Here is a 15,693-nt window from a genome sequence, read left to right as displayed (position 1 = left end):
CCATCGAATGTGAGCATTTGCCCACTCAAGTCGGTTACGTCGACGAACTGCAGTCCGGTCCGGACCCCGATGAGGACGATGAGATGCAGACGAGCTTCCCTGAGACGGTTTCTGACAGTTTGTGCAGAAATTCTTTGGTTATGCAAACCGATTGTTGCTGCAGCTGTCCGGGTGGCTGGTCTCAGACGATCATGGAGGTGAACATGCTGGATGTGGAGATCTTGGGCTGGTGTGGTTACACATGGTCTGCGGTTGTGAGACCGGTTGGATGTACTGCCAAATTCTCTGAAACGCCTTTGGAGACGGCTTATGGTAGAGAAATGAACATTCATTGCACGGACAACAGCTCTGGTAGACATTCCTGCAGTCAGCATGCCAACTGCACGCTCCCTCAAACGTTGTGACATCTGTGGCATTGTGCTGTGTGATCAAACTGCACATTTCAGAGTGGCCTTTTATTGTGGGCAGTCTAAGGCACACCTGTACAATATTCATGCTGTCTAATCAGCACCTTGATATGCCACACCTGTGAGGTAGGATGGATTATCTCGGCAAAGGAGAAGTGCTCACTAACACAGATCTAGACAGATTTGTGAACAATATTTAAGAGTAATGGGTATTTTGTGTATGTAGAAAATGTTTCAGATCTTTGAGTTCAGCTCATATAAAATAGGAGCAAAACCGAAAGTGTTGCGTTTATATTTTTGGTCAGTGTATATATTCCCAAATGCCTTTCATTTGTTATAGTCAGTGGCGGATTATAATAGGGTCGTTCCTGGGGGGCCCAACGCCGACCCGAGCGCCCACATACTGCGGCGGGGCACGGGAGCGAATAGTTCCCTGCCCCGCCGTCAATCATCGCCATAGGCTTCAGGCCTAGTAGGCCTGAGGCCAATGCGGTAGTGAAATCCCGGCGCAGGCGTGCGTGATGATGTCATTGGGCGCCTGTGCTGGGAGGGACGCAGAACAATGAAGAATGCACGCCTGCCTCACCATGCCGGACACAGGTAAGTATAGCTTTTAATTTTTTTAATAACTTTGGGGGGGGGGGGGGGAATAGGAGGACATGGGGCAGTGTGGTAGAAAATCAGTTTGGGGGGGGGGCAGATTATTAAATGGGGGCAAATCACTTCATGTGGGGCAGATTATTACTTGGGGCCAAATCACTTCATGGGGGGCCGTGTGGGGGCAAATTACTTCATGGGGGGCCGTGTGGGGGCAAATCACTTCAGGGGTGCAGTGTGGGGAGAAATTCCTCATGGTGGGCAGTGTGGGGCCAAATTACTTCAGGGGGTGCAGTGTGGGGGCAAAATACTTCAGGGGGTGTAGTGTGGGGGCAAATTACTTCATGGGGCAGTGTGGGGGCAAATTACTTCAGGGGGTGAAGCGTGGGGGCAAATTACTTTAGGGGATGCAGCGTAGGGGCAAATTACTTTATGGGGTGCAGTGTGGGGGAAAATTACTTTATGGGCGCCAGTGTGGGGGCAAATTACTTTATGGGCGCCAATGTGAGGGCAAATTACTTTATGGGTGCCAGTGTGGGGGCAAATTATTTCATGGGAGTGCAGTGTGGGGGCAAATTATTTCATGGGAGTGCAGTGTGGGGGCAAATTATTTCATGGGAGTGCAGTGTGGGGGCAAATTATTTCATGGGAGTGCTGTGTGGGGGCAAATTACTTCATGGGGCAGTGTGGGGGAAATTACTATATGGGGGCAGTGAGGGGGAAATTACTATATGGGGGCAGTGTGGGGGAAATTACTATATGGGGGTAGTGTGGGGGAAATTACTATATGGGGCAGTGAGGGGGAAATTACTATATGGGGCAGTGTGGGGGAAATTACTATATGGGGGTAGTGTGGGGGAAATTACTATATGGGGGCAGTGTGGGGGAAATTACTATATGGGGCAGTGTGGGGGAAATTACTATATGGGGGCAGTGTGGGGGAAATTACTATATGGGGGCAGTGTGGGGGAAATTACTATATGGGCGCAGTGTGGGGGAAATTACTATAATGGAGGGGGGGGGGGGGCGAGTTGGGTAGACAGCCCTGGGCCTATCATGCACTTAATCCGCCCCTGGTTATAGTGGCTCGTTTTGTCTGGGGAGCAATCATTAGCAGAAATAAAATGGCCGCCATCCTACAAGTCCACACAAAACCTGTCCTAATTACACAGGAGGACAAGTTACTTTAGAACACTGAGCTAAAGAGCTGCCTCTTCCTCCTCTCTGCTCTGCTTGTCAAGGATTATGATCCTGTATACAGCTAATAAGATCTTCATCTAAATCTCTGTAGGAATGGAGTTTATGAGGAGACATGAAGTACAGAGAGGATGGTGGGAGTAATGAGCAGCAGCATTTGTATCATTCTCCATTACCACAGCCTGTCTTGTCTGCCCTCTCTGTACTTCATGAACTCCATTCCTACAGAGATTCAGCTGAAGATCTTATCTGTATTCAGGATCATAATTCCTGACAAGCAGAGCAGAGCAGAGAGGAGGAGGAGGAGGCGGCTCTTTACCTCAGTGATCTGAAATAACTTGTCCTCCTGTGTGATTAGGACAGGTTTTGTGTGTACTACTAGGACAGCGTCCATTTTTATTTCTCCTAATGATTGCTCCCGAGACAAAACGAGCTATTATAACTAATGAAAGGTATATGGGAATATAGTTATAATAAAGTAATATTTAAGTATTTTCATTTTCCTAATTCCTAGAGAACCCCTTTAAGTAGACATTTAATGTGATAGGTCCTCTTTAAGTTGGGACCCAGGAGCTTCAAGTTACGCTTCTGTTTGCGGGTCCTCTGAATGACAGCGGAGTTTCATACAATGGGAGTTGTAGTCTATTGTCCGTCATACTTTGCAGCGTCCCATAGTGGAGTAGTAAACATTCACCTACCCCTTTGGCTTTAACCCTCAGCCTCCTCTTCTTGAGGCAAACCTATCTGTAGACGACATTATGTCTATGATTATATGGAGGCCTTTTCGGTAGATAAGAGCAGAATCTGTTTCCATGCTGAAGGCGGCATTTACCTCCACCTCGTAATGAGTTTTTTTTTAATGAAGTTTCCATAATGGATTGTTCTAATTGGGCGGCCTAGTATTGGCCTGTGCAGTGATTAATCACCAGGAAAGCTGGGTCTGAGCTGGCGAAGTGCAGAAATTAAAGCTGAGGATGTGAAGAGAAATGACATGCGATGCTTTGTATTTACAGTTCATTCAGACCGGACGGTCCGCCCGCCTGCTATCTGTAGGTCAGCACACGGATCCGCTGGGGCCTATGGCATCAATATAACATTAGACAGGCATCTCTTGTTACATTTTATTTTGCTTTAAAGTGATTGTCCACCATTTTAAGGGCACATTTATGAAAGCGGACTGTGTTGCCCATAGCAACCAATCACAGCACAGCTTTCATTTTACAAGGGGACTGTAAGAAATGAAAGCTGCGTTGTGATTGGTTGCTATAGGCAACAAAGCCATTCCTTACTTTCTTCATATTTCTTTTTCTCTGATAAAGAGCTAGAAATCCCCTGCCTAGACCTAAAGCTGGATGACAAAACTCAGTCTGCTTGCAGCTTACACTAGGGGGAGCTCAATTAGAGAATACTGAGTCATCATTGAATTCAATGTATAAACAGTATACAGGGTGGGCCATTTATATGGATAAACCTTAATAAAATGGGAATGGTTGGTGATATTAACTTCCTGTTTGTGGCACATTAGTATATGTGAGGGGGGGAAACTTTTCAAGATGGGTGGTGACCATGGCGGCCATTTTGAAGTCGGCCATTTTGAATCCAACTTTTGTTTTTTCAATAGGAAGAGGGTCATGTGACACATCAAACTTATTGGGAATTTCACACGAAAAACAATGGTGTGCTTGGTTTTAACGTAACTTTATTCTTTCATGAGTTATTTACAAGTTTCTCTTTGTTTACAGCCATTGACATGTCGCCGAGGTTAACACGTGAGGAGCGGATAGAAATTGTGTTGATGTCTGGTGAACGCAGTAATCGGGTCATTGCAGCAGATTTCAATGCAAGACACCCTACGAGACCACCCATCTCCCATGCTACAGTTAGCAAACTGCTTGCTAAGTTTCGTGAAACTGGTTCAGTGTTGGATTTGCCAAAATGTGGACGCATGAAATCTGTCTCTAATGAAGAAACATCAGTGGCTGTCCTAGCTTCATTCAGCAAGAGCCCACAGCGTAGCACTCACCGCATGTCACTGGAGAGTGGCATTAGTCGAACATCCCTTCGGCGGATACTAGCTACTCACAAATGGCACCCTTACAAACTCCAGCTACTGTAGCATCTCAACGAGGATGACCCAGATCGGCGCACTGAATTTGCAGAATGGGCAAAACTAAAATTGGAACAGGACCCTCAGTTTACGCAGAAGATTTTGTTCAGTGATGAGGCAAACTTTTATGTGAATGGTGAAGTTAACAAACAAAACCACCGCTATTGGTCTGACACTAACCCACATTGGATAGATCCCTCCAAGACTGTTGGAACAAAAAAACTGATGGTATGGTGTGGTATATGGGGTACAAAGATAGTGGGGCCATTCTTCATCAATGGAAACCTCAAGGCCACTGGATATGCGAAATTGCTACATGATGATGTGTTTCCCTCTTTATGCACTGAAGCTGGCACGTTCCCTGAGTTTTTCCAGCAAGATGGTGCACCACCACATTATGGGTTTTTAGGTCCGAGCATTCCTAGATGAACAGTTTCCTGGAAAGTGGATTGGTCGTCGTGGGACAGTTGAATGGCCCCCAAGGGCTCCCGATCTGACCCCCTTAGACTTTTATCTTTGGGGTCATCTGAAGGCAATTGTCTATGTTGTGAAGATACGAGATGTGCAGCACCTGAATCTACGGATACTGGAAGCCTGTGCTAGCATTTCTCCTGCGGTGTTACTATCAGTGTGTGAGTGGGAGGAGAGGGTTGCATTGACAATCCAACACAATGGGCAGCACATTGAACACATTTTATAAGTGGTCAGAAACTTGTAAATAACTCATGAAAGAATAAAGTTACGTTAAAACCAACCACACCATTGTTTTTCTTGTGAAATTCCCAATAAGTTTGATGTGTCACATGACCCTCTTCCTATTGAAAAAACAAAAGTTGGATTCAAAATGGCCGACTTCAAAATGGCCACCATGGTCACCACCCATCTTGAAAAGTTTCCCCCCTCATATATACTAATGTGCCACAAACAGGAAGTTAATATCACCAACCATTCCCATTTTATTAAGGTGTATCCATATAAATGGCCCACCCTGTACAGTAAACTCCTAAGCTCCCTCTAGTGGTGTCTGCAGGCTTAGCTGTAAAACTGGCTATACAGATAAGACGCGGTGGGAGATTTATCAAAACTGGTGTAAGTGAAATCTGGCTTAGTTGTCCATAGCAACCATTCAAATTCCACTTTTTATTTCTCTGATTGGTTGCTATAGGCAACTAAGGCTTGTTTCACACTAGCATTAGACATCTCCGGAAGGCTGTTCCGGCAGGGAGCAGCCTGCCGGAGATTTATGGATCCGGCATTACCGGACGCTATCTGATACCCGCCGTGCAACTGTTTTTGTCTGGCTGATTCTCAGCATATTTGCTAGGTTGCGGCCGTAACTTCGCCGGTCCCCATTATAGTTAAATCCAATAGTCCAAACCCTAATTGATTCTTATCAGCAGCCAGGCCACTTCTTCGTGAGGCAGTTTTGACAATTGGGGTCTGATATTCATTGATGGTCAGTGTTAGATAGAGTCCCTAATGGGGACAGGATATGTCATAAATGTCTGAGAGGATGGAGGTCCATGTCAGTCGCAGAGACTATTGGGAGAAAGAGGGTCCCTTGAAAGGGGCAGCTGCTCCACAGAGGATGAAACTATATGGAAGTGTGCAGCTCTCTTCATCGAAGTGTATGGGACATATGGAAACAGTTGAGCAATGGCATCCACCAATCCACCCAGTATCTTCTTCCTATGGATATGCCATGAAAGTAGGAAAACCACTAGTAGAGGGTCATCCACCCAAGACATAGTGGATGTACAGTATGTTACCAGAGGCCAAACTTGAAATTCTTGGTCCTAAATGCAAAATCTGCCTGACCACACAGATATTAGAGGGACCTGATCTTACAAAGGCCTAGGTACAATGTGACCAAGGAACCCTTTGGGCCTAGGTACAATGTGACCGAGGGACTCTTTAGGCCTAGGTACAGTGTGAAAGAGGGACCCTTTCGGCCTAGGTACAGTGTGAAAGAGGGACCCTTTCGGCCTAGGTACAGTGGACAGAGTGACGCTTTTGGCCTAAGTATAATGTGACAGAGGGACACTTTGGGCCTAATTACAATGTCAGAGAGGGACCCTTTTGGCCTAGGTACAGTGTGCCTGAGAGACCCTTTAGGCCTAGGTACAATGTGAGAGAGGGACCCTTTTGTTCTAGGTACAATGTGACCGTTGAGCAGTTTGGACTTGGTACAATGTAACAAAGGGACCCTTTGGGCCTAGGTACAATATGACAGAGGGACCCTTTGGGCCTAGATACAGTGTGTCTGAGGGACCCTTTGGGCCTAGGTATAATGTAATCGAGAGACCCTTTTGGCCTAGGTACAATGTGATAGAGGGATCCTTTATGCCTAAAGAAAAAAATACAATGCAACAGCACTCTGAAGTAAAGTAAAGTGTTAGGTTCCCGTCTTATTGAGAAGGGTATGAATCATTTTGAACTGGACACTTTTTGCTCAAATGTAAATAAAAGCTGAGAAATGTTTTTTTCCCCACAATAATGCCTCTTGTACATCGTCTTATTATCTTTTGGGAGACACCTATGTCATTTCCCATCAAAAAATGACTTGCTGGTTGAATAAAAGTAACTTTAAGTCAGAATTTGCCAGGGGTATGAATAATTATGGGCAGCACTGTATATTTCATCATATAATAGTGCAGTTGAGGAAGGCTGGACAGGCCGAAACGCATCCTGTGATGTGAATTATATGATGAAATAAAGCATACCTTGAAAACAGAAACAAGTACACCTCCGGTACAAACCGCAAAGATTTAATGGAGGCCATTTTGGCACCAAAAATGACAAAAATTAAGGTGGGCCAGCATGCATGTGGAACCTACACGCCGTCATGGCACATAACAGGTAGTATTTAGTGTTAGGTTCCCGTCTTACAGAGATCGCCTTGATGTGTGGCAGATGGGCCCAAATAATTATGTACAAAATGTGTTTGCCAAGAATCTCAAATTTACTTAATAAGCATAGCATTAGCATTAGAATACTTTATTGCACTTTATTTGGTTTGCAGAGAGCTGTTGCATTGTATTTTTTTCCTTGTGTTTTCAGCCATAGCAACGCGCACCAGCGCAATGGGATGTGCTGACTGACCCCCTTTTTTTCTTTACCCTTTGGGCCTAGGTACAGTGTGACAGAGGGATACTATGGCTGCCTCTGCACTCTCTATAGCTTCACCCCTGTAGGTGAATGATTGTTTTACAGGAATGATGTGTCTTTGCATGTTTTCTTTACAGGTTAAACTGTTATTGTAATATTTTGTATGGAAATGATGTCTACTATGTTTTGGCCATTTTACTTTGAACCGGCATAGAGAAAAATTACCTGGTTCCTGACTTTATAGTCTAAGCATTCTTCACAGATAGGACGGCATAATTTACCATAACTAGCTGCTAGGCTTTGATGGATTTTGTGGGTCATGCGTAATGTCAGGGGTATGATAATGTCCTCATTATTCACTATAGGGTGCCATAGCAGCAAACAAGTAATCTGAAGAGAGCACCGTCTTATTAAAAGGTAAGCCACAGTGTGTATATATATATATATAGATGTGTAGAAAAATAAGGCAGCACAGAGGATTCAATCAATGGAAGGGTGCACGGCCCAAAGGATAAGCAGTCCTTTCAATACAAAAATATCAAAAATAGGCAGCACTCCAGGAAATAAATGAATTAACAATCACCTTTTATTCACCCATGTGGGCAGCGCAACGTTTCGGCTCAGCACTAGAGCCTGTCTCAAGGCTCTAGTAGTGAGCCGAAACGTTGCGCTGCCCACATGGGTGAATAAAAGGTGATTGTTAATTCATTTATTTCCTGGAGTGCTGCCTATTTTTGATATATTTTTATATATATATATATATATATATATATATTCACTGTTCTGAGTAGACATCAAAGGAGGAGAATGGGACTGGGCATCAATACCATAAATTTCTATAGCCTTCTTCAATCAGCCTAATTCAATTGTCAGTAATAGCGCTAATTGCAGGCAATGTAGATCTGATCGATGGGTGGAAGATGAAGAAAAGAGGCACCTGTTTTGTGGCGCATGCAGTTTACGGTATAATGAAGCTGTCTATCACAAGGGCCTAAGAGGACAGTGTTATAATCTCAGTAAAGGTGCCCATACACATTATGGGGGGTGCCATCCTCTGCTGTCGGGTGGAAAGAAAGATCGGGGATATTGAGGTTCAGCTTGACTGATGCTTTTTCTTTTTCATGAAAGATAAGCCCCTGCCAGATAAATAAATCGGTGGCTTTATCAGCTCTCCTTATTGAGAACACATGCATGCTTAGGAGGGATAGCGGTCAGCTCATGGCTATATGTCCACCTTTAGGCTCTGTACGCCATTCAATGACGAATAAGGTCCTACAATGCAAACTGGTCAATGGATGATGCAATGTGTGCTGGACCTGGCCCACAATTCTCACTTTAAAAGGGTTTATGCTTTGGACAATCTTTGGAAGACTCTTGCTAAAAAAAAAAACTCAGCGATCAGCTGTAATCTGCAAGAGAACCTGGCAGTAAGTGTTTAGTTTCCCTGCAGCGCCACCACAGAGGAAATGAAGTATTACATGGTGCCTGTGGAAATCAATGGTCTGTATGTGTAATTATTAGATAGACTGGGTCTTCCATGAAGAGGGATCTACCTCTATTAATTCAGAATTCACTAAGAGGATACATGTATTTGTCATATTATTTATCAAACCAGTTGACCCCCTTTAACTATTATCACAAGGTACCCCTCCCAGGTCCCCTATGTAAATGATGGCTCAAAGCAGTGACCATCGGCAGTGATCTAACAGCTTCTGTCTTTGGTTGGGTATCTCACCCTACGTGATGTCATCACAGTGACGTCATCAGTTCCAGGTTACGGGTCCAGAGCTGTCTCACCACCCTCCCAGCACACATCAGGAAAGGCTTTATCACTGGTTTCATTACATATTTTCATCAGTAGGTGTGTAGATACAAGCGTCTCACCGGTGCTAACCAATGAGTCATAGTCAATGAGTCATTCTGCACATTAAATGATTGGTTTCCCTTTCTAACTTTACAATCCTGAAGTATATCGAATAAAGCTTTGCAGTTAACAGAAGTGTTGTATGAAATCTGGGAAGGTGTGAATTATATCAGGCTAGAGACGAATAATGATGCGGGATAAGGAGTAGAACGGCTGTGGGCTGCTGTGGAGAAGATGGTGAACTTCAGAGAAGGCATCTAGGGTACAATATTGTTGGGTTGCTAGAAGCTTGCGGCTGTGACATGAATGAGAAGTAGACAACTGAGCAGTACAATATGTAAGCTTAAAATAAGGCTGCAGAACAGGCACTCTGAAGATTTATATATGCAAAGCCAGTGGCTTTGATTGAGCTAGTTGAAAGTAGACACTTGAAAGTAGACACTAAAGGTCACTTATGGTTCATGTATTTGGCAATTCTACTTTCTTTGACGTTCTCATGGGCATCTGTACTGGAATGGGACAGGGTGTAGTATTATGAACGTACCAACTTCTGCAGATCCATCCATGCTAGACAAGGTGACTACGGCGCCACCTTAAAGTCCTATCATCAGAAAAACGGTCTTTCCGGCGGCTTTGATGGAATTCAAGACGTTTGCCTATTTCTACCCATCTACTCTTCATAGCTTACTGCCAACTCATACAAGATATTTGAACCAAAACACAGTACGGTCATAGGTAAGATTTAGATCTAGGAAACATAGGAATACAATAGCTTTTAACTTGGAATAATTGCATATAACGCAACCTAATTCAGGGCCAACATTTAATTTTAGGGCCAAAATGCTGTTCTGATTCATTTTATACAACATACGAATAGGGAGCTGTTTTTCTGCCTTGATAAATTATATAATTTTGGATGCTTGCAGCGACCACTAGGGGGAGCTAACTGTAAATGATTTTTCTTTAACCTTTTGTATTGAATTCAGTGGGGGCTGTATACATCTGTATGCAGTGAGCTCCCCTAGTGGTGGCCGGAGGTAATATTACCAGAAGACAGCAAACGCTAGTTTGAAGACACTAGCTAGTGATTAGGATATACTGGGCCCTATATAAACATCTGTAGCACTAAGATGTTCCTACACAGCTGGATATTACATGGTAATAAAGACATCTGCCTGTTCTTTGATTGCTGCCCCTGGATAAGCAATTAAGTGCCCAGTGGTAGTTTTATATGAATACAGCTGATTTTCTGCCGCTCTGAATATAAACCACAGTTATTATCTCCCCATTCATTTGGCTCATTTCTGATATCGGGCCAAAAAGTGTGTGTGACCAGCTGTAGACATTACAATGTTAAGATAATGGCATAAATCCAAACGAATGCATCAGACACGTCCCCATATTATGGATGTGTTGTACGGATCCATAATACAACGCCTATAGGAACCTATGAGCCCACACAGTAACAAATATGATTTTAGATGAAGGCACATGGAGATTTTCTTCTTACGGGATCTGAATGAGAAAGAAAATTGTGGTATGATCCATCACATGCTGTATTACGGAAATATTCGCCCCTCGACACATTGCATCCTGGGTACAACATGGTAACCCAAGGTGCTACCATCCAACTGTACACAGAATGCCTATGTAATGCAGGTTTGCAGTGGCTCATCCTCGACTGGACTGCTACCTTAAAGGGGTTCTCCAGGAATTAAGAAAATGAAAATACTTAAATATTATTTTATAATAAATATATTCACAAATACATTTCATTACTTAGAATGGCTTGTTTTGTCTAGGGAGCAATCATTAGGAAAATAAAAAGGTATTTGAGAATATATTTATAATAAAGTAATATTTAAGTATTTACTTTTTTTTTTAATTCCCGGAGAACCGCTTTAAAGGGCATCTGTCAGCAGGTTTGTACCTATGAAAATGGCTGACCTGTTACATGTGCGCTTGGCAGCTGAAGGCATCTGTGTTGGTCCCATGTTCCTATGTGCCCGCATTGCTGAGAAAAATGTTGTTTTATTTAATGGAAATGAGCCTCTGGGAGCAACGGGGGTGTTGTCATTACACCTAGAGGCTCCACTTTCTCTGCAACTTCCATGCCATCTCCACACGCCAGGCGTGATGACGTTTACACTGCCTGGCCCTGTCTATCAAAGTACAGAGGGCACAGCAATTGCAGAGAGAGCTGAGCTGCTAGGTGTAATGACAACGCCCCCGTTGCTCCTAGAGGCTCATTTGGATATATTAAAACATCATTTTTCTCAGCAATGCGGGCACAGATGAACATAGGACCCACACAGATGCCTTCAGCTGCCAAGAGCACATGTAGCAGGTCAGCCAGTGTCATAGGTACAGAACTGCTGACAGATGCCCTTTAATATAGAGCCCTTTAATAATGGAAATCTATGATGTTCCCAGATCTAAGACCTGTAACCAACATGATCTTCTCAAATGTGTTTATGACAAATGGGAAGAGTATTTTGACAGAATTTCCCCTATAAAGGGGTTATCCCATGAAAAATATTTACTTATCTACAGGAAATATAAATGTATGATCACTGTAGCCCCTTTGACTGAGGAGCCCCCATTCCAGAGGACGTTGAATGGAGAAGTGATCACGCATGTCTGTAGCTCCAGTCAATCTCTTTGGGACTGACAGTGATAACTGAGAGCAGTCTATCTTCACATGTGTGACCACCTCTCCATCCCAACTCCTCCAGAAAGGGAGCTTAGGATCTCCAACATAATGATCAGTGGTGGTCCAAGCAGTGGAGCCCCGAACGATCATATAATTTATCCTATCCTGTGGATAGTTCATAAATGCTTTTCGTGGGATAACCTATTCTGAGCTAAGGAGGGCATCATTAAGTTCTCCAGTCAGGCTGGTCCCACCAATGGAAAAGATCCCCAAAGCCTTCCATCAGCCTATACAGAACATCTGAACATCAACTGATGGACCTTTGGAGCCTCTTATTGTGTCAGAAACTGGGTATCCATTGGTACTTGGGTGAGTCAGTCCATGACCGTCCTTCTCTCCGTTCTGTAGAACAATGGATGACCATTGAGAAAGCACTGGTCAGTGGGGGCGCAAGCTAAGACGGGTCTGTATACAATCCACTGAAACTAAAACCACGTCAGCTTAGAACTAAAACTCACTGGAATGAAACGTGACATTTTTAGGATACTATGGGTGGTTTTACAAGCAGCATTTTTTTTGGCATCAGATTTGGTTGCAGTTTTTTGGGGCATTCCAAAGGAATAGGAAACAGCAAGGAAGAACTTACATTTCTCTTTATTGCTGGATCCACGCCACAACCTTTTGCGCATCTCACACTTAGTAACGTGAAAAGGGGTGGAGCTAAGTGGTAGGGGCGTCACCCGCTAGGTTTACTATAATTTACGCTAGAAACCATCATAAATTATGACAGAAATCTACCCCAGCTCATAGCTGGTATAGATTTTTAATTCTGGTGATTGGACTGCCGATAGATGCGCCAAATTTATTAAGAGACCTGTGCTTAATAACTTTGGTGCATTTTGTGACCACTGACTTTAGACTAAGGGCTTGTTCACATCAGTGCTATTATTTTCCATTCGTCTGCTCCGTTATAGAAGCAGAAGAATGGCAATAATGTAAGTGCTGGATTTGGCACATAATTGACACAAACGGAACCTAACAGATCTCAATGGGATACGTTCGATTTCCCTTCTGGAGAACATTTTTTAGCGGAGAAAAAAAAGTCCTGCATGGACTTTTTCCTCCCAGATTTTTGATAATTTCTGTGACGGAGGCTCTGAACGGAGCTTCCAACGCAGACGTGAACATACCCTAAGACTAGCATATGTAGTATATCTATATCTATAGCCTTAGGCTTCCTTGGGTAGTGTTTATTCATACATTTTACCTGCCGGGGTTTTTTTAATGCATTTTCCAGTCCTACAGAAAATGTGACACCAAGAGAATGTTAAATTTAAAAAAAATATGACACTGACCCGATGCATGTTTGTAGCTCGTTATATATTTCTTTATTGATTGCAGGCTAACAAAATTAACAAACTGCAAGAAAAATGCTGTGCCACACCTGTCCATGGGCTACGTCTTCTACTGCACCTGAATTGAAATGAATGAAGCTGAAATTTAATACCACTCACAACCTGTGGACAGGCGTGGCACTATTTCTAGAAGAAACCAGACAGTCCTGGAAACCCCTGTAAAAGAGACACTAGCCTAGAATTAGGACACATTGGCATGATGCATGGTGGTACTCAGAAACAAGGTGAAGACCACGGATGTCTGAGACGAATCGGTATACAATATTAAGAGTCTTCTTCAGGCCTCAAAGTGAAGAAGATTACTCAATGTAAATCCTTAGTGGGTATGCTTGTACATCTGATCGGCAGAGGATGTATGGTTGGTTATCTGCTGACCTAGGGCCTACCACCAATCCAGCCAACTAGCTGCCATTTTTAAGACTCCTTGGGCCTCCCACTGAGAAACACTGAAGAGAATGGAACATATAGTCACTGCTGGTCGACCCACACAAGATTCTTTGTCTCCCTTAAGATGGACAAATCCAGTGTTTAGAGTTGATTGGACGGCACTTCTCTGGTTCTTCAGTATGGTGCTCAATGGTAGTTATGATCAATATAGTGGGAATAAACCACGGCACTCGTTATATATAGTTGAATCAATTATGCTTTTTTATTTTTTATCCATCCAGAAATTAATTGTATAAACTGGCCAACGTTGACCAGTTTATACAATTAATTCCTGGATGGATAAAAAAGCATAATTGATTCAACTATATATAACAAGTGCCGTGGTTTATTCCCACTCCCTCAAGATGGAGACCAAAATTAAGCAGATGTACATAGACCCCAAGACCTAAATAATGGGTATTGCTCATCACTTCTAGACAGACAGCAGCTGGCTACAGCTACACCACCAGGAACATGAAGGAACCCGTCATGCATTGCTAAGGACATCGTTTTTTTTGGGAGTATACTCAAAGCTAGCAATATTGCTAGCGAGCCCGCCATATGCATCAGACATGAGGTGACCAAGCGAGAACCTCCTCACCATGACCGACACCAAAGTGAATCTACTCTACAAAATCAGGCCGGCGCCCTAATGTCTTCTGTTATATGGAAGGATGATGATTCCTCGCACCATGAAGGGTTACAGGACAGCCAGAGAAAACTGCAAATCGCGTGTGACATTTCAGGCGGGGAGAAGGAAAAGACTGCAGGGAACAAGTGATCTTTATGAGTTCGCAATTAGTGCGCATACACGGCAGTACATGGGAGCATCCATACATCCATCACGCAGAGACAGGTTTGCATGGTTACGCGAGCACTCCGACGGTGACCTAGCAACACACATATAGTAAATAGTGAGAATGACGATAGGCACACCTAGCACATTCACATCTCTGCTCCACTGTGCCGGCTTCTAAGGGTTAAATGGAGAGCGTTCAGATTTTTTTTAAAGCCCAATACATGGGGCAAGGTTATGAATATCAGACGAGACCAGTCTTGTGAATCGCTTCTATAGATGCCTTTAACCCATTCATGTCCAAAACATGTCGGGGGAGGGGGGGACGACAGAAAATATATATGGGTTCACCTCATCTATGGAAACGACTCACCACACCTACTCATTAACCTACCTTCCCTCTACCCTGATGTGAGGACATCTGCATTGACTTCAATGTAATATTGAGGATTGCAAACCCATATCTCGTTGAATGATCTCTTTCCCATGTTTTAAAGCCGTCGGGCCCCCAGCCCACCCCTTCCATTGCAGTCCATCGGCTTACCTTCCTATCATGGTGGAGTGCTGCTGTACTGCAGCCTCCAGCAGGCGCTCCAATATGGTCCACTCGCCCATCACGTCTGCCTCTTGCCCCGCCGTGCTCAGCTCGGACACCGGGGAGGAACGAGCTGGCCTCCCTCTCCAACCACCTTTTTCCCACTTTCGGATTTCCAAGTCCTAATTTTTTATTTTTTTCTACCGATGGCTCCTGGAAAACATCCTCAGTGGGAGATGGGGAGAGAGACACAACTCCCTCACCCCCCCCTTCTCCTTGGTTGCCTAAAGTCCTGTCCTCAGCTTACCCCCAAATCTTGGGGTAGGTAGTAGCATTTCCTTGACACTGGTCGCCTAGTCCTGGAGATGGCCGGTGGTTAGTCCTAGGTGGAAAACACCCGCCTCTTTCTACAACGATGCCCCCAACGGCGAGGATCAATAACTCTAGGATGATTATAAATGATGGTCTGTTGGGTACGCCGCCAACCCTTAACGAGCACCTGTTTAATGAGCTAGCGTAGAAGCGCCTCTTCTTTGCCACCCCCTCTACGCTCGCATCTTACGTCTCCCTCGCGTCCACCTTGCTCAT

At 44.0% G+C, this 15,693-nt stretch overlaps 1 protein-coding gene across 1 annotated transcript in view; it reads right to left on the bottom strand.

Moving 5' to 3' along the window:
* LOC120977355 (gap junction delta-2 protein-like) overlaps positions 1-15,185 on the bottom strand; it is a 38,334-nt gene extending 23,149 nt beyond the window's left edge. Inside the window, exon 1 of the mRNA XM_040405275.1 lies at positions 15,115-15,185. Coding sequence (XP_040261209.1) covers positions 15,115-15,185 — 71 coding nt within the window. The remainder of the gene's footprint in view (positions 1-15,114) is intronic.
* Between the last annotated feature and the right edge of the window lie 508 nt (positions 15,186-15,693).

This window comes from Bufo bufo, chromosome 8, assembly GCF_905171765.1.
Source record: "Bufo bufo chromosome 8, aBufBuf1.1, whole genome shotgun sequence".
NCBI lineage: Eukaryota > Metazoa > Chordata > Amphibia > Anura > Bufonidae > Bufo > Bufo bufo.
Note: the sequence above shows the minus strand (reverse complement) of the source record. Positions and strands in the feature narration are given on the sequence as shown.